This window comes from Typopeltis vanoorti, chromosome 20 (genome assembly GCF_054136105.1).
Source record: "Typopeltis vanoorti isolate ZY-2024b chromosome 20, IOZ_Tvanoo_1.0, whole genome shotgun sequence".
Taxonomy (NCBI): domain Eukaryota; kingdom Metazoa; phylum Arthropoda; class Arachnida; order Uropygi; family Thelyphonidae; genus Typopeltis; species Typopeltis vanoorti.
Genome location: NC_143568.1, coordinates 42,346,027 through 42,368,237, shown reverse-complemented (window position 1 = coordinate 42,368,237; position 22,211 = coordinate 42,346,027). Strand labels below are relative to the sequence as shown.

The following is a 22,211-nucleotide window of genomic DNA, read 5'->3' as shown; positions in this document are numbered from 1 at the left end:
TCCTGAGAATGAGATAAGAATGGTCAGTGTTTGATATCTCCTCTATTTCACATTGTGATTTCTCATTTGGTAGTGAACATGTTAATGCCCTTTGTCTTAAATATCATAATTTTCTGGATGATACTACAGAAATAATTAAATGTAAAATGATATCAAATTTTACACAAATGGTTGCATTTGCTCTTCAAAATGAGCAGTTTTGTGATTTGGCAAAGTTGATGGATATTGGAGGAACCTTCCTATAGTTCGCCCACCATTTCTAGATCCCTTGTTGGATTTGTGCCAAGAATAGTCGATTCATGCTGAAGGGGAGAAAGAAATGAAGGATGTACGAATTGGTCGCCAACATGCGAAATCACGTGCTTTCTTGTCTGTCGCTGTACTAGTACTAGCTTGATTTTTGTTGTTCTCTTTTTGCATTATTTTTTTATTATTAATTTGTATGATGGATCCAGTACAGTCAACAAGTTCTATTGTTACACGTTTCAGTAGCTCTTGCAAAAGAATATTGAATAATGTGCTGACATTCTGCGAAAAAGAATCGTCAGAAGGCCGTCTTCTTGTTCCCCTTTCTCAAGTCATAAAACGTGCAAGTGCAATTGCGGGCGTATCGGGGTCGACTGTTAAAAGAATTCGTAGGGAATCAAAAGGTGAAGGTAAGCCAAAATTTAAATCTCCTTAAAAAAAAAAAAAAAAAAAAAAAAAAGCGCCAGAGTAAAACCATCGAAACCGTAGCTTTGAATGATTTTGATGTAGACGTTATAAGAGCTATTCACGAATTTTACGTGGTCGAGAAAAGAGTGCCAACTGTTCCGAAATTGATTCCTGTGCTTAAAGAAAAAATTAATTTTCCTTGGAAAAGAGAAACTTTAAGGAAAATACTTCATGAAATCAGATTTTGTTTTAAAAAGTCCCAGAATAAAAGGAAACTTATCATGGAGCGAAGTGACATTGTTTTATGTAGAACGTAGTATTTGCACGTATTAACACTCTACGTACATTTTTCCAACTGTTATACAAGCAAAATAGTTACACTTTAAAAACAACAATGTTCGTAAAAGAAAAGCTAAATTTTCCGACCTGTAATAATAAACAAACTCAGTTTGTTTATTATTACCTCCCAGAAGACAGACTGATTACCCTATTATCAGAATGGATTCTCCTTTTTCTGACATGAGCAGTAGTTTCAAGGGACCTCAAATCAGTGGGCGAACTATAGCATCTAGTGCAAACTGTGAGCGAGGTTTTAATCTAATGAATCAAATAAAAAAACAACTTAGAAACCCTTTAGGAGAATGTCATTTGGATATGCTAATGAGTGTGAAAAGTTACCAATTATATGGAAATTCGATTAATTTAGATAGTGTGTATAAAGAGTCGGTGAATGACAAAGACAGAAGAGAGAAAAAATAAAGAGATAGAAGCTAGAACTAAACAAAATGAGAATTAGTAATGGACTTATTATGAATGTTTAACAAGGTGAGAATTAGTAATGGGAATATTTTATTATGTATGTTTAGAGTTATTTGTAAAGTTAGAAAATTTAATTAAAGGCAATCAGTTATCACGTTATCTTTTTTTTTTTTTTACTTTATTTCTTACTTCTAATCAGATCAATATTAAATACATATAAAATATTTATGTTAGCTCTGTGATTGATGTCACACAACTTACTTGGTGATGGTAATAATATACACACTTAGAATCCTTCTAGTACAGTCGGTATCGTGTTAGCCTCGCATTCGTGAAGTCCCCAGATCGAGTCCTGCCCAAGGCTTGTGAATCGTGATTTCCAACTGTTTACTGGGGAGGCTACTGCCATGTATGGGAACACGGTGGGGAGTTGGGGTGACCTGGCTGACGTCTCATTGACACCAGAAGGTAAAGAGTGAACTAAAATCTTTTAACTTTTTTGCTTAAATGATCAGTATGGTGACTCGTATGGGTGCACACATACTTTTTCAAAAGAAGGCAAATTTGGCACACATGCAAATTTCTGCACACACTCAAAAAATTAGAGGGAACATTGCCATCAGGACTTTTAGGAGAAAGAATAGCTTCCTGCTTCGTCCTCATTTACTGTTTGTTGTGCTTCCATGCACGTGTCTTGATTTTAAGTTCCTGTGAAAATGGCAACGTGACATTGCCGAAATATTGGAAGTGTATTAAAATTTATTTTAATGTATATCCTAGTTGTAATTTCCTTAAGATATTGAGTATAAATGGTGATCACTTCCAATTTCAAATCCTCTGTATACTCTAGTGTCCTGCACCAGAGGACACTAGAGTAGGAAACATCACTATCAACAATAATATACTCAATGAGACTTTTCTTATTCCTTGCCTCTTCTCTCCATGTGAACTGTGCACATTTTTATGTTGAAACATGGTATTAGTAATAACTAGTCCATGCCTGAGCAGAAATTCAACAAGTATTTGCCATTATTAGTAGCTTTGCTCTTTTCTCCAAATTTTTCCCAAAATATATTTGTATGTCTGATAATCATTTCCAACTCTGCTATTTAGATCCCCAACAAGGACCAACTTTTCCTTTTTCATTGTGTCAGTTGCTTTTTCTAAAGTCTCAAAAAATTCCTCCACTTAGGAGAACCTTCTATGGGACCATAGGCACAAATAAGTCTCATTGTCCAGTTCCCCATTCTGATATTTCCTCACATCACTCTACTTGAAATTGCCTGCCATTCAAGAAGATTAGCCTCATATTTAGTGTTGAATACTATGGCTACTCCTTCCTTGTCATTACCTGAATATAACATTATGCATTTATTGCTCAGAAAGAGCTCACCAGTTTTTGTCTTTTTTGTTTCAGTCATCCCTATTACATCGATCTGGTACTTATTTAATTCATCAGCTAGCTCCATTTCTTTGCCATTCAGGCTTCTTATGTTGATAGCACTGATCTTCAATTCTGGTGATATTGAGTTGGGGTGTGTTTTAGGACTTGTGCCAGTAGCTGACTTTTCACTGTTTGCCCTGGTTCCCTAGCAAAAACAACAGGGGCCTTGTTTAACCGGGCGACGCCCCAGCTGGCATGAAATTCTATCATGTTGTACCATCATTTAATATTGTGGTTTAAGCCAATAAGAATACAATTTGGTTGGCTAAATCCCAAATTGGCAGCCCATCCTCGTTCGTTCAGTATCCAGGTAGATACCTAACAGGGTGCACCATGAGAAGGTGAGGATTGGACATTAGGTCAGAAGCCCTGGTCGGTTCTCCACATTCCTTTAAAGGCTATGTGGAGGTCACCTCTCAGTTATACAGCTTTGACCCTTAAGCATCCCTTGATTACTATAATAGTGAAAATTAAGGAGGCCATTTTCCAACAAAAAATTTGACAATGTGAATAAATATTTGAAAGATATAAAAAGAATTCTGAATAATATATTGCAATATAGAAGAAGCCAAAGAAAGTGGATTATGTGAAACTTACCTATAGGATACAGAGCCAGGTATAATAAATGGTCTCAACATCAGATCAAGAAGAGAAGCTGCTAAAGGGGTCGGAGGTTTGGATGATGTCTGTAAAGAATTGGGGACTCTGTGGTTTAAAACCTCACACAATTTACAGAAGTAACCTGTAATTCAAAAATACATTTCTAAGAAAGCTGTTAATAGGCATAATTCTGATCATGTAAATAATAACTATTCTAATAAAGAAATAAAATAATCAAAGTATCATAAATGAATATCATGTGCTTAATTAGAGCCTAGTTCTCATCTTTTAAAAAGCATGTGGAGTTGGTGTACAATTTGATGTAAAATCTCGTGATAAATTAATATAATTAATTTATCGAGAGCTCACCTGCTCTAGAGCAGTGGTTCCCAACCTTTTTCAACTTGTGTACCCCTTTTAAACCCATTTCTATAAATTGCACCCCTTGATTTTAAAGTAGCTGTTTTTAAATACTTATACTTTTGTTCAGTGCCTATCTTAATGTAAAATTGTTTATTTTACTCGTTTTTCTGTCGTTACTGATAATTTTTCGTGTATCCCTGAATGGCACAGCATGCCCCCCCCTGGTGGCATGAGTACCACTGGTTTGGAACCGATGCTCTAGACAACTAGCATGGTATTTTTTTAGTTTTACTAAGCACTTCTAGCCTAACAGGCAGGGATGCTTTCATACTAAGCATAGAAATTCATCTACCATGTAAAGACCTTCAAAAGAACCCACATCCACAATTAGATTTTAACTTACTGCCTGATAGCTAGAAAGCAGGTAAGCTATCCACTTGGCCAACCATGTGGGTGAGTGTGTAAGCAATTTGCAATATATGCCACGGATACTTATATGCAGGTAATAATATAAAATATATGCTATCAAAATTTTACCTTTATTTAGAAGAGAAAGTGATAACTTCTGGAGTATGTCTACAATATGGTCTTTTTCTGAGAATGATTCATACAGTTGTGAGCTGGTAAATACTTCTAACACCCTGAGTGGAACAGCAAGTGGGCCATCCGAAGATAACATACTTGATAAAAGCCTACAAAATAAATCAAATGAAATATAAGTATTTATTTCTTACATAAAAGTATATTTAAGTGTGTGTTCTGCTAACTGATGACCCTTCTTTCAGAGACCATCTCACAGACTATCAGTTTCTACAGTGCCTCCCTCTGCTACAGATATTTTGATGGGCCCTGTTCAGCAGAACCACCATCCATCATGCTTTCATTTCTACTAAACCTCAAGAACCCCCACCTCCACAAAAAAAGCTGCTGCTTAACCTTGTAAATTGCTAGTTAAACTGGTGGTTTAATGAACCTGCTACTCCTGTTCATTTTCATTCCATCTACCTAAGTTCTCTTGAACAATCTTCTCCATCAAGTATTCCCTGAAGACTATAACCTCCAGCTACACCTGCCCACACACACAGCATTGATTTGTTGCAGGCCTCGCACATCTGCTTGTGTGCAGGAGTGATAATATATATATATATACACTGCTTGGAACAAAGTTAACAGACACCATAGTGTGAGGAACAAACAGCCATGGCACTCGCCATGGCTGTTTGTTCTCATAGACCCTCCTTTCACTGCAGCAATCCTACTGGACACACTTTCCACATGTGTACGATAGCAATCAATGGAAATTTTGTACCATTCTTCCTGTAGGCATGTATTGTAGTCCTCGACTGTTGTGATGCAGACGTCCCTTGACCTTACCCGATGCTCCAGTTCACCCCACAGATGTTCAGTAGGGTTGAGATCAGGGCTCTGTGGAAGACTGTCAAGTGTGGTGAAGTTCATGTCCACTAACCATGCAGTTACAGCAGCAACCTTATGACAAGGTGCATTATCTTGCTGAAAGAGACAATACTCAGTTCCATAGAAATGTCACAAAGTAGGAAGCACTGCATTGTTGGAAGTTTTAAAGTGGTACACCTTTTGGCAACTCATATAGGTAAATATGACCTCTCCATTGCTTCTGCCTCAATATCACCACTTCTGGGTCTGTCTCCCACTGACGAGACCAAATAAAGGTCGAAACTGGTCTGGGTAGTGGCCCTTCCCTTAATGCATAGCATTATACATGTCTGTAAGGAGATGTGTTTTGCATTATGGGAGATACTGAGACAAGGAACGAGTGATGAGAGCTTGGTCCACCTTTACTAAGAGTTGCTTAAGTCCTGAAGATTCAGGTACAAACTTTGTTTGCTTACACTTGGATAAAGGATTAAACTAAATTTATTATTACTGCATTGTCCAGAATGTTCAGATACCTCTCAGAGTTCAATGTTCTTGGCATCACAAGCAGAGGTCAGAGTCCAAACCTGGAAAATATCATACCGTCACACTATGCCTTAGATTTTCATAGTTGGGGTTTTAAGCTCTAGTAAGATGTTCACCAGGCATCCATCACACTCATCCATCAGCTCAGTAAAGAGTGCAGTGTGGTTCATCGCTCCATAACACAACTTTCCAAGCTTCCGCATCCCACTGTACACACTCTTTGCACCATTGAGGACGGGTAATGTGGGACTTGCATATTGTAGTCCTACTATGGAGACCCATGTTGTGAGCCTCTAGCAGTTTTTACATATTATCCTTCATAACACATGGTCACATTCAGTGAGTGTCATGGGTTGTCCACTATGAGTAGCACTTGCAGCTGACTCCCTGTGCTTCCATATCAGTATGGAATCACTGATTGTTGACCTGGAATGGTTCAATTTGTCAAACAGATAGGCCTGCAACATGGCATCCTGAATCACAATGCCTCTTTCAAACTCCATCAGTTCCTTTCTTGCAGCCATTTCGTCCGGACACAATTGCACTGACTTGGGAGCATCATATTCAGATGGCCCAATTATTCTGGCTACAAACACATGACTGGTTATATGGCACAAAACACCTTGCCCATTCCTTTGACTTCTTTATAAGCAGTGTGTGTGTGTGTAAAATTGTACAAAACAGAAAAATGGAATAGAGAAACTAAAATATAACAAATAAAATTAAAAAAAATCTTTGAACATGCACATGACAATGAATAAAATGCCGAAGACATTAGAATAATATTCGGTAAAGAGATAACAACAGGAGAGAGAGAGAGAGAGAGAGATGAAATAATCAAGAGGAATATTAACTGTACAGATCTCCACCATTAACTCAGAAAACCAGAACTTCCAAAAGGCTTTGACACGTGGAAAGGATAGGTAAACAAGCATTTAAGATGAGAGCTGAAAGAAGTCACCTTAGAGAAAGATCATAGAGACACTGGAAGGATAACATCCAGAAGGACTTAGTTGAGATAGAAACTCTGGAATGGACTGGACATGCTCACGACAGAAAAGAGTACAAGTATATGATAACAGCAAGAGCCTTAGAGTTAATATAAGCTCAAAGAAAATTTTAGCAAAAAAAGCATTCCAGTTGTCATTCCCCCTCCACACACACCCTGTGTATGTGTACATGTGTGTGAATTTTATGTGGTGCCTTCCCACGAAAGATTTGTAAGTCATTAATATGTACATTGTACATACATACTGTGGATGGGCTAAGGAGTTGTTTTTTTTTCCTATTATAAACAATTTCTCATAATTTTTTGTATTCATTTTTTACATAGTCCTGGACAAAATTTTACTATATATTTTGTATCTCCTTCCTATAAATATAGATTTAACCTGAACTTTTAACTAATCTGATTGAGCTTCACATTTCCTCCAACAGTGATTAACTTTAATAATCTTTGATGTAAATATTCTCTACCATACTTTCAAAGTTCTGTATTTATGCCAATTAATCTACTCTATCTTTCTTTACTTTAACAACTTTATTGCTTCTGAATGATTCTATATTTCTATTCATTTCTTCATCTTTACTTTCTATTAATAAATTTGGGTCATACCATAAATCCTTATAATGTTCTATACATTCTCTTGTATTATATTGATTGATTTGTGCTGTATCTCTTTCTTCTTCATTATTTAAATGCATGATATTTTGTAGGATGTCTTGTTTTTCCATGCATTCTTCTATTTATTAATAAATTTTTGCCATGAACTGCTTTCAAACCTCATAAAACTGGATGATCTGATCTACTCTTCTAAGGATCAACCCCCGTCCCTTTCTTGCAACTTGTTATGGGGCAAACTGAGAGATATGCCAACATATGCCTTGAAAAAAACACAAATATATCCACAACTATGGTCAATAGTCTTAACTGACCATGTTTGGGACACTTTGCACAGAAACAACTGAGGAAAAAAAAAAAACTGCTATGCTTCACAGCAAATACAAACTTGAAAGACATTTTTTGTAATCAGCAGATTTAAAAAAAAACTTAAGCTAAATCTAAACATGGTTGTGTGAAACCAATGATTTAGAAAACAGTAATTCTCCAGATTTATAGGCCAACAGTCAAGGCTAGCTAACATCACCCACAGAGACTCCTTTTAGGACCTTAATCTTCTAGCCCAACATCTTCCACTTGATATTTGTGTGTGTTAATACAATTTTTATATTGTGTCCCAGATTATATCTCTTCGACAGATAGATGACATATCATCATCAAATTCCTGTCATGTACCCTCAAGGGGTATTGGAACGACTAAATCTGTGTAATCATTTCACTGTGCTGCTTTCATTTCATCAAAAGTAAGATGAACTTAAACCAGCATTTAAGCTTAAACACACATTTGGAATATAACTACTATACAACAAAGATGCTGTTTCAGGTCTGAGAGACTTTGTGGACTCAACATTAAAAATAAAGCACTCTCCAAATCTCTTAAATACATTAACTTACCCAAGATATGGTGATTTTAGGACCACCATCACCCAACACCTGTGTACTAATTTAAATCCATCCTCAGAGGATACTATGAATGGAGATTTTTTTTTTTTTAATATGATTTTGAACTTTTTATAACATTTAGACAATTACTTGGTTGTTAATAAATTGGGCTTGGTGAAACCTCATTCCTCAAGAGGATGCTAGTTTGTAATCTAGCAAAATGGTGTGTGGAATGAAAGCATGAAAGAAGTTGCTAAATGTAGTGGGTAATGAAGTGACTAAGGAGAGAAATAGTGTGCTTATGTGACATCCAGGGTTTTTTCCTACTGGAAATGCAGGTTTTTCATTCCGCATACAGACACATTAGTCATAAGAACACACACACACAATATAAAGAAGAATAGAGATAGCAAGAAAAGCCTTTACTGATATGAAAACTGTTCTAACATCCAGAGACATTAATATAGACACAAGAAAACGATTAATAAAATGCTATATCTGGTCAAGCCTTCTCTACAACAGTGAAACTTGGACTCTAAATAAAGAAGCAGAGAAAAAATTAGAAGCTTTCGAAATGTGGACCATCAGAAGAATGTTGAAAATACCATGGACAGAGAAAATGAAAAACGAAGATGTTTTAAAGAAAGCAAAAATGAAAAGAACATTAATGAAAATAATTAAATAGCGAAAACTTAAATATTTTGGACATCTAACTAGACAAGAAGGCATTCAGAAATTAATATTAGAAGGAAAATTGGATGGAAAAAGAGGGAGAGGTAGACCCAGGAGAATGTGGTTTGAAGACATTAAGGACTGGACTGGCTTGAATTACCATAAATGTTCCAGAGCAGCAAAAGAAAGAAAACGGTTCTGTGACATGGTTGCCAACCTCCTTCTAAGGGATGCCACTTGAAGAAGAAGATGTGATATCCATCACAGGAGAAAACAATTGGAGAAAATTGTCACGTGAATTGGGAAAAGTATGAAAGTGTGAGAAAATGGAATTAAAGAGAAGGTATTGTATCGAGATTCAATGAAAAAGTAACAAAGGCATGTTTTCCAGGTGCAAAGATAAAAGATGTTGGAAAGGCTGTTAATGTTTGGAGAAAGAACTGTTTACTGAAAGCCCTCATGCACTCCTGCATTGGTGGTATAGAGAAAGTGAGCCATCTCCCATGATATGCAGTGAACAACCAGAGAGAAAACTGGTTATTCAATCACAGAAGATGGAAATTTGTTTAGCAAGCCTCGATAATGAACACAATAAAAAGTCCTAGAAATATCAAGTGCAACAGCACGTTTCTCTAAACCTTTCCATAAGTGCATCCATAGCAGAATTGAAAGAAGAACTGAGTTCAATTCTTGTCGTAATGAGAGTAATCTTCATATGGGCTTTTTCAATTGAAGGTGAGTTAGCCAATCTCATATGGAGTAGCAGGGTTTTTTCCTACCGGAAACACAGGTTTTTCATTCCGCATAAAGGCACATTGACCATGTGAACACACACAATTTACAGACAATGTATACTAATGGTGAGCAGTAGATGGTGCTGTGTATTGATGGTAATAGCTAGAGAATTAAGTAAGAATGAGCTGTAGTGGAGTAGTGTGCCCTGCCATGATGAGTTCCTGGAGGTATCACGTAATAATAATCTTCCAGCCACACCTAGCTATATGTTTCTTGACACTATAAAGGTAGCAAGTTGGATAACCTCAAGAACTTCTATTCTTCTTTTCCATGGAATGACTTTTACTTCTGCTCCTCTGACTTAAATACCTGTTCTCAGCAAGTCAATGAAATTATTCTCAGGTTACAAAGGCTGGAGGGAGGGAATGCATTCTGTTTCAGAGGAAACTTGCATATGATCTGAGTTACTGAGTGGGAAAGTCACCACTACAGTGGATATGGAAAGGGAACTGCTTTACAAAAAAAAAAAAAAAAAAAAAAAAAAAAAAAAAAAAAAAAAAAAAAAAATCAACAGCATTAGGAAAGCAGAGGATTATCAAAATTCAGATAGCCAGATGTACAATTTTTTACTAACGCAATGGCTTACCACCAGAAAACTTTGTATGTTAGCTCTTTGTAAGGATATATGAAAGTTGTTTGTGAATTTCACTTGTAAACAAATTTGAGGTCAGTGTAAAACTCAATTTCATATCCATTTTTAAAAAAATTATAATTTTTAATTTAAAAAAAAAAAACTTACCTAGATTAATTATTAGAAGTGGGACAAGATCTTAAACTATCATGTAATGATCATCATCATTATCAAATTCCTAACATGTACCCTCAAGGGGTACATGTCAGGAATTGTATCACAGGATATGATAGTACTACATGAAAAATTTACATCATTACTAACTTCCTATCTACAATTTTCCTCCAAATCAGTCTGTTACTTGTCAAGACTCCAACATTATCAGATCTTATATTTCTATCGTCTAAGGTACTTTGTACTGTATCCATCCACCTATATCTTGGTCTTTCTCTGGGACGTTTTCCTGCCAACCTGGCAGAGAACACTTGTTTTGCTTGACATTTTCAACAATTCTACAAATTCCTTGACATTTTCAACAATTCTACCTATTTTCATTGTCTGTCTTTTTAATGCTGACCTTCATAACATATCTATTACAACAGTTATTCAATTTAGTCAGGTAATCTTCCAAACTTCTAGCGGATTTATTTAGAAGTATAACTTCGTCCACATAAAGCAAACAACTGACATTAACATGTAATACTCCATACTTCAAGGATATCTTTTTTAGTAATAACCAGTCCATGTCCAACAGGTATTTGCCATTATTATTAGCTTTGCTCTTTTCTCCAAATTTTCCCAAAATATTTTTGTATGTCTGACAATCATTTCCTAGTCTGCTATTTAGATCCCAAACAAGGACCAACTTTTCCTTTTTCATTGTGTCAGTTGCTTTTTCTAAAGAATCAAAAAATTCCTCCACTTCTACCTTAGTAGAACCTTCGATGGGACCATAGGCATAAATAAGTCTCATTGTCCAATTCCATATTCTGATATTTGCCCACATTACTCTACTTGAGACTGCCTGCCATTCAAGAAGATTAGCCTCATAATTTGTGTTGAATACTATGGCTTCTCCTTCTTTTCCTTGATTGTCATTTCCTGAATATAACATTTGTATTTATTGCTCAGAAAGAGCTCACCTGTTTTGGTCTTTTTTGTTTCAGTCATCCCTATTATGTCGATCTGGTACTTATCTAATTCCTCAGCTAGCTCCATTTCTTTGCCATTCAGGCTTCTTATCTTGATAGTACCGATCTTTAAATCTGGGGGATGTTGAGTTGGGGTATGTTTTAGGATTTGTTCCAGTAGCTGACTTTTCGCTGTTCACCCTGGTTCCCTGGCGAAAACAACGGGGCCTTGTTTAACCGGGCGACGCTCCAGCCGGCATGAAATTTTGTCATGTTGTACCATCATTTTCTATATTGGTTTAAACCAATAAGAATACAATTTGGTTAGGTAAATTCCAAATTGCCAGCCCATCCTTGTTCGTTCAGTATCCAGGTAGATACCCAACAGGGTGCACCACGAGAAGGTGAGGATTGGACATTAGGTCAGAAGCCCTGGTCGGTTCTCCGCATTCCTTTATAGGCTATGTGGAGGTCTCCTCTCAGTTATACAGCTTTGACCCTTAAGCACCCCATCATGTAATGAATGAAGACAAATTATAATATGGATATGTAATTTTGAGGGATGTTACACAAAACTGAATTCTAATTACACAAGACTTCTAATTACCAATAAAAGTTAGATAAAGTTCTCTAATCAATATGAAATAGATATCTAAATGCAATGACAAACTAAAAAAAAATATTTATTGTGCTATATTATTAACAAGAATGGTAGAAATATTTCTCGAAAAAATGAATTTTTTTTTTTTTGATAATCTCATCCAATTTACCCATGTTCACTGTAATATCAGTCCCTTCATGTATGTCTGTTCATGTGTAGTGTTATATCTAGTTTACTAAAATATTATTATTATTGTTTTATTACATCTCAATGGAGTTCGGAGACACATCGCAGGAGACCCAAATGAACCACTGTACATATAATTCCTATCATACCTCTCCTTCAATCTATTCACAGTAAGGGAACTCACAACTAATTCTGGCAATCCATTCAACTCACCACTCTCCATGCAAAAAATCTGTTCTGCACACCCCCTACTAACCACACTCTTACACAACTTCCACAAATGATTCCTAGTTCTTCGACTATTTGTCATATACTGAAAAATTTCCTTTGCATCAATTTTATAAAACACCTTTAATATCTTAAATGTTTCTCTCATGTCCCTCTTTTCTACCTATCAACTAAATTTTGTAGCCAACAAACCTTCAACCTATCTTCAAAGGGAGTATTCCACAGACCTTTGTCATTCATCTATAAATCCTCTCAACCACCTCCTAATAATTCTGTGTAGCAGTCAAGATGTGACCAAATCAGAGCCTTATAAAGAGGGAAAATAACCTCCCTATCTTTACTTGTTAGCATGTTTTTCACCATCCAAGTAATCCTTTGAGTGATTTTATGAACTTCTGCAATATGCCCTCTGAAATTTAACTCTTTGTCCACCATTATCCCCAGGTCCTTAGCCTGATCAATCTCCTGTAATCCAATACCATCAATATGATATGCAGTTTTGCAATAATAAATTGACAATCGTTATCCTTTGCCCACAATGCCAATTTATTCAAATCATTCTGTAGGATATCTACTGCATCTTTATCAATTATTGGTCTTGCATCATCAGCAAACAACTGAATATCCCCTCTTAAATCTTACCTTATGTCATTGATATACAAATTAAAGAGTAGTGGCACTAGAACCAAACCCTGAGGTACTAAACTAATCCATCATTTTCCTAGATTCCACTCCACTATATACTACTCTCTGGTGTCTGTCCATCAGCCACCCCTTATCCATGCTACTAACCTCATATCTATTCCCATATACTCCAGTTTTTGTAACAGTTTTCAATGTGATATTCTGTCAAATGCCTTGGAAAAAGTCAAGCAGTATCACATGGTGTGGCCATGACCTTTATCCAATTCTGCTGTCACTTTATTATAAAATGCAAATAAGTTACTAAGACAGGATATACCCTTTACAAAACATGCTGCCCAATATAGAGTATCGCATTCTTAACCACTTACTGTTGTATTTTACCTTTCACCAACTTTTCCAATACTTTAACAATTCCTCCTGATACATTAACTGGTCTATAGTTTGTGACCTCTGTCTTGGGGTCACCTTTATGCAATGATATTATCTTACTCTCTTTCCACTCACTTGGACACCTGCCATAGCTGGGACTTAGATTGAATAACTTCCTTAAGGGCAATGCCATGGGCTGATATGTCATCCAGTCCAAATGCTATGTTCACATTCATATTGTTTAATTTGCTGAACACCTCCTGTTCATCGACCTCAATGTTGATATGCATCTCTGTAACATTAGCAACTGTAAAATTACAATCTGGTGATTTTACAGTTGCTGGTGTATTTTCTGTATTTGTGAGATGCAAAGCTGTATGCAAAGATGTATTAATGAATGTGCAAGGAAAGTGTCACAGTCTTGTGACAGTAAGCTAGACTTTAAATTCTACTCTTTGGCACTTTTCTGCCATAAGGAACAGAATTTGACAAATTATATTACTGTACTTAAACAAGAGCTCCTGCTGAATTAAAAAGAAAAAAACGCAGTACAAATGGAAGAATTAAATGAATGTTGGCATTTGTGGTAACAGAATTAAGTATTGTATGAAATAAATAAATCCTAATTTCTTATTCATTATAGGAAGTAGGTAGAACTATTTTACTGCAGTATAGTATGATGACAGCATAAACAAAATCAAAGCCATTCTTAGCAGACTAAGATCTTCAAGTTCAATTCAAAATTGGGATCACAGCTATCTAAATTTCTTAGCCCAGAGTCAATTTTCTTAAAATCCTTTAAGTCTTTGTAATGTAAATTTGTAAGTAGAATTAGCTTCTTTACTTTATCTATTTCTTCTCAAGTTTGCATTTTCCACTTCCTGGATGGTTGAGGGCATATATGCATTTAGTATCAATTTAATTTAAAATAATTTAGATGACAGTGTTAATTTTCTGTCTATTAGCCAAACTTTGTAAAGTTTGGCCTAATAGACACAAAAGAGGGGGATATGACAAAAATATATAATTACAGACAGTACTTTATAAGGTACTGTCCGTAATAAATAATGAAACATGAGTGTTTCTGTGGACTCACCAATAACATAACCAGATGGAAACACATACTCATTTCAAGTGTAATTCTTAAAAGTTGCTGCTTTATTAATTAGATAATTCATTAGAAGATGTTAGGTAATCAAGATCAAATTCAGGGAATGCCACAAAGCATACTGAGAATGGTTCAGTATGCTTTGTAGCATTTGTATCACCAGATGCATAACTTATGGAAGGTCTAGGCTCATCTTCAGAAATGAGGCAACAGTAAGAGTGAGCTTCTTTGAAAAATTGTAGATTATGTCCAGCTTCATCTGCAAAGGTTCTGTTCTACATAAATTTCTCTGTAGCACGCAACTGCAGCTTGCATCATTCTGTCTACTTTGCTAAATTTCTCCATGTTGGGATTCATTTCCTCAAATGACCAAACTTCCTTATTGACAGAGGAATAGTTCACTCTGAACTTTTTTGGGGAATTCAGCTTCCTCTTCTTGTTCTTCTGCAATTTTCTGTGCTTCCAGCTCTATGCTTTTTTGTTTAAGAACTCTTCTTCCACAGCTTCCAACAAATGATCTACATCCTCATTTTCAACCACCAAATAACTATTCAGTTAGCAGCACTAGCTCATCACCAGTCTCTTGTAAGGTTTTGTCTTTGAATCCTGTGAATGCATGAATTTATATTTCCAGCAGATTCTTCCAAACACAATTCATACTCTGTCCTCATCTTTCTACATGCTACATTACATTCTTTATATAACGAAAGATATTATCTTCCTTCTAAAAGTATCTGAGGGTTTGCTCACCCGAAGCAGGGTGAGCAAACCCTGTGCAAACCAACAGCCTGCACAAAAGAATTTCTTAAATAATATGCCTTGAAGACAGCAATAACATACTGTAAAAATTCGATGTAGATTGAAATGTCAGAAAGCTTTACATCAATTTTTACAGAGGTCAAGTCCTGTAAGATTGTTACAAAAATAACCTGTATGTCTGTATATAGTTAAAGCTAAATGTTAATGTAAATAATCCTATGGGGATTGTCTATACTTACTGCCCTGAAAAGGAAGTTTCTAGAATGTTTTAAACAAAGGCAATAGCTTGCCACCAGAAAACTTTGTATGTTAGCTCCTTATAAGGATATATGCAAGTTGTTTGTGAATTCCACTTATAAACACATTCGAGGTCAGTGTCAAACAGACCGACAAACTTCAGACGAGCTGCTGCTGCCCAAACAAATAGGATTAAAAGAGTGCAGTAGAAAAACAAAGAAAGGGTCAGCATTAGAGAAAGAACAAGAGATCACACCAAAATATTTGGGATCCCACATCTTCATGCAGGGATCCGAAAGAGGATGAATAAAAGGCGTTGGCCAGAAGGTTGAGTATCGGTCTTCCATCGGTTGTCTATAGGTTGCCCATCATCGAGGAAGAGACTTTCTGGAGAAGTCATGCCAGGAGTCTGTAGGTATGATGACAGAAGCCGATCCGCCAGGCAAGGACTAGATCTGATGACAATCTTTGCCGGAAGCTAATTTCCGAAGAGAGGAATTTTAGAGCTGGAAGGAACTGCTCCATTACGTTAACGCGCACGCAAAGTACTCCACATGCCGAAAGTCTTCACCAAAGTACCAGAAGGATAGTAGCCATCAGTGATGATAAAATCCAACGGCAGTGTATAAGGGAGAATAAAATCTGATACAGAAGGAAAGATCAGGATCACAACCCGAAGCCAAGGAATGAAATTCGCACAGTGGGTAGCAGCTCTAATTTTATTCGATCAATTTATTTAAATTTTGGGAAATATAGAAGAACTTTATTAGTGGACTGTTAACACATTCATTGCCAATCACGCGATGACACGTGATGCGAGTTCTCAACCAAGCGGCCGATCACGCGTTATCGCGTGGACGTCGCTATCAAGTAAAAAAAATTGGCCCCCACACGAAATTCCAATTTTCAACTTGGCAATGAATGTGTTAAGTTTAAAGTGCTGAATTTGGGCAGAAATTAATGAATGAATCTTAATGGTTGATAAGTAATAGAAGATCATGTGTGAAATAAGTAGAGTAACAGTTTGTTAGTAGTAAAATTGCCTAGGATACTAACTTAGTATTGGAAAGGAATGAATATTTATGTGTCATGATAATCCAGATGTAATAGTTGAAGGTTAACAATTTGATAGCAGTACAGTTGCTAGAATATTAATTTAGTATAGGAAGAGATTAAGTATTTATGTGTCATGGTAATCTTGAAATGATAAGGTAACTTAACTTGATTGTTTTTTTTTTTTTTTTTTTTTTTTTTTTTTTTAGAGTTAAACAGAGTATCTATCTTTAACAGAGTTATAGTATAAATTGTTTTGTTGTTAATGTGTTTTTCAATTGTCAATAGAGTGTCGCCTGAACTTTAATCTTTCGATACACTATTCCAAAATAAATTAGCGCCTATTCACAGGAAACCAGGAGATAATTATTGGACCACGACTGTAAAGTATTAATTGAACGAAGGTAGTTTGAGTTTAAGGGAAAACTACTGGACGTACTTACCACATCTTGTTGCTAGGAAACAAATGCCGGTGGAACACACCTTCTGCACTTCCCTACTTATTCCTTGAATAAGTAGGGAAGTGCAGAAGGCAGTTAGTTGAAATGGAGATATAGCATAAAGTAATATATATAGGAAAGAATAGAACAATATTACAAAGGCGCAGCCAACTGCAGACTAACATTATAGAAGGCGCAGAAATACTAAAGTAAAGAAAGATAACGGTATACAAGGATAAGAATACCGAGATTAAAGGGGATAAATTAAAATATAATAAGAAAATTATTCCCCCCCCCCCACACACACACAACGTTTACAATACTGTCCATGGGTTGAGGGAATGAGGTGTTATTCAGTGAACGTGCTAATAGGACAGCCATCATAAGTACAATTGGTGGTAAGTTGGATTCAGGCCAAATAGAGGTTTTCAGAATCAGATTTTTACTTTAAGCAGATAGTTGAGAAATATAATACGGAATTGTATTAAAGTTTTGCAGTTCTGGAAAAGGTATTTGCTCCATATATATATCCCTGTTAATTTCTTAAATAGAAAACTACATTAATTTCTTAAATAGAAGAAAAATTCCTTCAGTAACTTATACAGTCAGTCAAGGACTGACTGTATAAGACTGTATAAGTTACTGAAGGAATTTTATAGAAGATGCTAAAGAAATTTTTCATCACAAGACTGGGCAGAAGAGAACTAGGGTCATCTGCAGACGTTGCGCAAGCATGTCATCAGCAAGGGTGTAAAGGCTAATTTTTTGTATGGAAATTGCTCAGTGAGGGAATGGATTGTCAGAAGTAATGAGTGGTTTGTTAATTTTTCATAATAAATCTTTGTACTCCATATATATCCCAGTTAATATCATGTCAAATGACTTTTCCAGATCTGCAAAACTTAAATACAATTCCTTATTATATTTCTCAACTATCTGCTTAAATTAAAAATCTGATCTGAAAACCTCTATTTGGCCTGAATCCAGCTTGTTCTTCACCAAGCTTTCCTTCCACAATTTTTCTTAGCCATTTCTCAAGTATACTTTCATAAATCTTACCAGGAATACACTCATAGGGAAATTAATAATAATTATATTAATAATCTATATTGCTAATAATTTTACCTCAAGTTCAGATGAAGTAACTGTTGTATTCTGCAAAGCCAGTGATCTGTATAAGATACTATCAATTTGGCAATGGTTAAACTTTGCTTGATGAAAGTCTGACTCAGCCATACCTATAAAATTGCAAGAATCCTCAGAGAATAGTCATTTTATATCCCAACTTCTTTGGTAAAAATGGGAATCATATCATTTTGAGTGATATTTTTTCCTGTAATAATCATTAATAATGCTACGAAATAAAGAATAAATATTATAATTTATAAGAAAAAAAAAAAACATTTAATCTGAACTTACTAAATGATGAGCATCTCTTTGTTCACAATAGAAGAAAACTAATTTTTGTAGCAAAGATCCAAGAACAGCTGGATTTTCACAAATCAAGGCATGGCCACAAGTCTGGCGCATTTTTTCAAAGGACTGCCGCTGCACATTTTTCTGAAAAAAAAAAAAAAAAAATTAACTAAAGTTTCTTAAAGATACCCCAATGATATATATTAACAAAAACTGTCTCTTCCATTTTCTGAATCTATATACAAAACCAAAATGAAACTAACAGAACGAAAAACAATCTATGAATTATACTAGACATGTGTATAAAATAAATGAAAATTTAATTGAAACAAATTTAAACATATCATTGTCATCACTTTTTGTAACGTAACAGACATTATGACAAATCTGTCTTTACAAGTTATGAATCATGCTGAAGATCTCTCCCATCGTAAAAATGCAATTAACAATACTTTTTGTGCGTTTTTCTTCACATGAATTTATACACATTTGTGTGGCTAGTTACCCAGTTACAGCCTTTTGAAATGTGAACTTTAATTATAATCATCCTATATATTAAATTAATCTGAACAGTTTTCCATAAAAATTATAATTTGCCTTCAATTATAAAGCTTTTGGATGTAAAATTAAAGGATAAAAATATTTGAAAGAGCATTTCTCTATCTTAATGCTAAATTAGTTCCCATTTTTCTTTACAAGTTAACGATCGATGGCCTGTGATGGCCAACTAACTTGGCAATTTTGAAGCCTAATTAATGCTCTGATCAGACAATTAATCCTATCTGCATAGCGTATTATGACTATCAATTTTGTGTGTGTCCTTCTGGGTCAGTTCGCCTGTTTTGCAAAATGAAAAAGCCTGCCACAATATGAGACTGGCTAATTCACCTTCAGTTGAAATGTCCCAATAACAGTTCTTTACATCGTATATGTGATTCAAACCCAAGTCTTTCCATCATCATCAAATTCCTGCCATGTACCCTCAAGGGGTGTACATGATATGATAGTACTACATGAAAAAAATTACATCATTACTAACTTCCTATCTATAATTTTCCTCCAAATCAGTCTGCTACTTGTCAAGACTCCAACATTATCAGATCTTATATTTCTATCATCTAAGGCACTTTGTACCGTATCAATCCACCTATATCCTGGTCTTCCTCTGGGTCATTTTCCTGCCAACCTGGCAGAGAAAACTTGTTTTGCTAATCTTTCCTCGCCCATTCTGTTTAAGTAACCATACCACCTGAGATTAGCTCTGCTAATTCATTCCTGGATGCTGACAATGTCAAGTTCTTTCCTAATATCCTCGTTTTTAATATGATATTGCCATTGATGCCATCTGTTCATGCCTATAATCTTTCTCAGGACTCTCATGTCTCTGGTCTTTGGTCAAGTGTTTACTTCTGACCCAGCTCTCAGATCCATAAGTTAAAACTGGTTTGAACACTGGAAATAACTATGTAAGATTGGAGAAGTAATACTTCAATAACACAACATGTATCAAAACAATAACAGAAAATACATCATCAAACAGCTCTACAATACAGTATCCTGAAAACATTAAAATACACAGGCCAACAGTTCGACAGCTTTTTTCTTAATTATACAACCCTATGCTTATGGTTTAAGTCAGCAGTTTGAAATAAAGAAGGTACAGGAGAGTTTGATACATAATCACATGTAAGGTATGGGTGTGTGTGTTATCTTCACTGCTATTCATTGTAACTGCTATCAAAAATTGGTAGTATGAAAACGCAATGATTTGGAGGTGGTTAACCATATGAAGACTTCTATTAGAAAGGGATATGTGTGGAACTATATGGCAATGATTATGAGAAGCTTAGGAGACAGCTTGCAGCAATAATATGGAATGAGGAAATGATGAAAAGGATATTGCTTGGACCTTACTCAAGAACTAATTAGTGGAGGCAATATCAGAATGTATATTGAAGGTTAAAAGGCTAAATAAAGCAGGTGTGAAGTGGGTAGATGAATGAAGAGATAAGACATGCAATCCAGAAGAATGCATTATTACTACTCATCTTATTACTATAAGATGAGTAGTAATAACCAGTTATGTGAAGTATATAAAGAGCAGGTGAAAGAGGTGACTGCTTGTGGCAAAAGGGCAGTATGGGTGACATTTAGCTAACAAGGCTAAAAAGAATCCCAAGGAATTTTTTCAATAATTAGCCAGCAGAAGAAAAAATGATTATGGAAAGATGATAATAGTTGGTGAAAATGGTAGAATGATAAGTGCAGAGGATATAGTTGAGATATTTAATGAGCATTTCATAAAGGTATGCAATTCTTGTGAATGTAACATCAGGCAGATGAATACGGTGGGAAGAATAGAGGAGGAGGAGGCATTCATAGTGGGAAAGAGGAGGTATATGAGGAATTGAGTAAACTTGAGGTTAATAAGGCAATAGAGCTTGATAATATATCACCACGTTTTGAAGGAATGTTCCAGAGTTAACAACACCTTTGACATATCTTATATTTTAACATGAACCTTGCATTGAGCAAAGTTCAAAAGGAGTGGAAAGAGGGTAAAGTTGTTCTACTTCATAAGCGAGGTGATGCGACTAAAGCTTCAAATTATAGACCAGTCGATATGTCTGGAGTTGTGGTTAAAGCATTGGAGAAGTTAGTCAGGACCAAGATTCAGAAATGGAATGATAACAGCAGTATTCTCTCAGCATAGGTTTACTAAAGGAAGATCGTGTTTTAGTAATCTGCTTGCTTATTATAACAAGGTGACAAATACATTGGATAAAGGTGTTGCATACACAGTGGTATATTTAGATTTTAATTACATGATAAGCTAATGATTACACTGGAAAGCATGGGATTGGGTAGTACACTGGATAAGGGACTGCTACCTGATAGGTATCAGATAACAGTCCCAGAGATTAGCAAGTCGTGTATGAAGCAATATCCCAGAGGAGGAACGTTACTAGTGGTGTACCACAAGGGCCTGTTTTGAGTCCATTGCTATTTAATGTTGCTGCTCAACTTGTATGTTAATGATATTGATATCAGAAGGGGTATGAATGGTGATATTCAGTTGTTTGTAGATGATGCAAAGTTGGGGAGAAGAATCAGAAATGAAATCGATGTGGTAACTTTTGCAAGAAAATTGAATGCACTGGATAAATGGGCAAGTAATTGGGGTACTTGTTCAATGTTGCAAAGTGTAAAGTTTTAAAATTTTGGAAGGGAAGATGGAATGCAGAATATACAACTGGTGGCAATATCTTGGAAGAAGTGGTGGAGATGAGGGATCTAGCAGTGATTGTGGATAAGGACATAAATTTTGAGGACAGATTGCTAGAATTGTGAAGACAGGACAACGGATTATGGCAATGATGCAGAAGACACTGACGTGTAGCACTCAAGATGTTATGGTTCCACTGTAAAGAGATTATTAATTGCCATTTGTTATGAGATTATCTCTATTAAAGATTTATTTTATACTCTGGGTGTTTATTATTACACAAGTGTTCAATTCCAATTGATGCAATGACTTTTAACTGTTTCTTTTAGAAACAAAAGATCACTGACTCAAGACCAAAAACAAAAAATTACACATTTAATAAAACTAAAACAATATATATACACTTTAAATAAAATTACATAACTACAAAATATTGGATCCAAGGCCTTTTAAAATAAATCTACATTTTAGAGATTTTCCTATCTAAAAATATTAAAATCACCCATTCTCT

At 35.4% G+C, this 22,211-nt stretch overlaps 1 protein-coding gene across 4 annotated transcripts in view; it reads right to left on the bottom strand.

Annotated features, from left to right (window-relative positions):
* Positions 1-22,211, bottom strand: part of LOC150095396 (ubiquitin-protein ligase E3C) — a 662,747-nt gene that overhangs the window by 536,524 nt on the left and 104,012 nt on the right. For all 4 annotated transcript variants that reach the window (XM_090409807.1, XM_090409808.1, XM_090409810.1 and 1 more), the window contains exons 5-8: positions 18,478-18,618; positions 18,184-18,296; positions 4,358-4,512; positions 3,455-3,599 (exon numbers count right to left, since the gene is read on the bottom strand). In XM_090409807.1, coding sequence (XP_090265933.1) covers positions 3,455-3,599; positions 4,358-4,512; positions 18,184-18,296; positions 18,478-18,618 — 554 coding nt within the window. The remainder of the gene's footprint in view (positions 1-3,454; positions 3,600-4,357; positions 4,513-18,183; positions 18,297-18,477; positions 18,619-22,211) is intronic.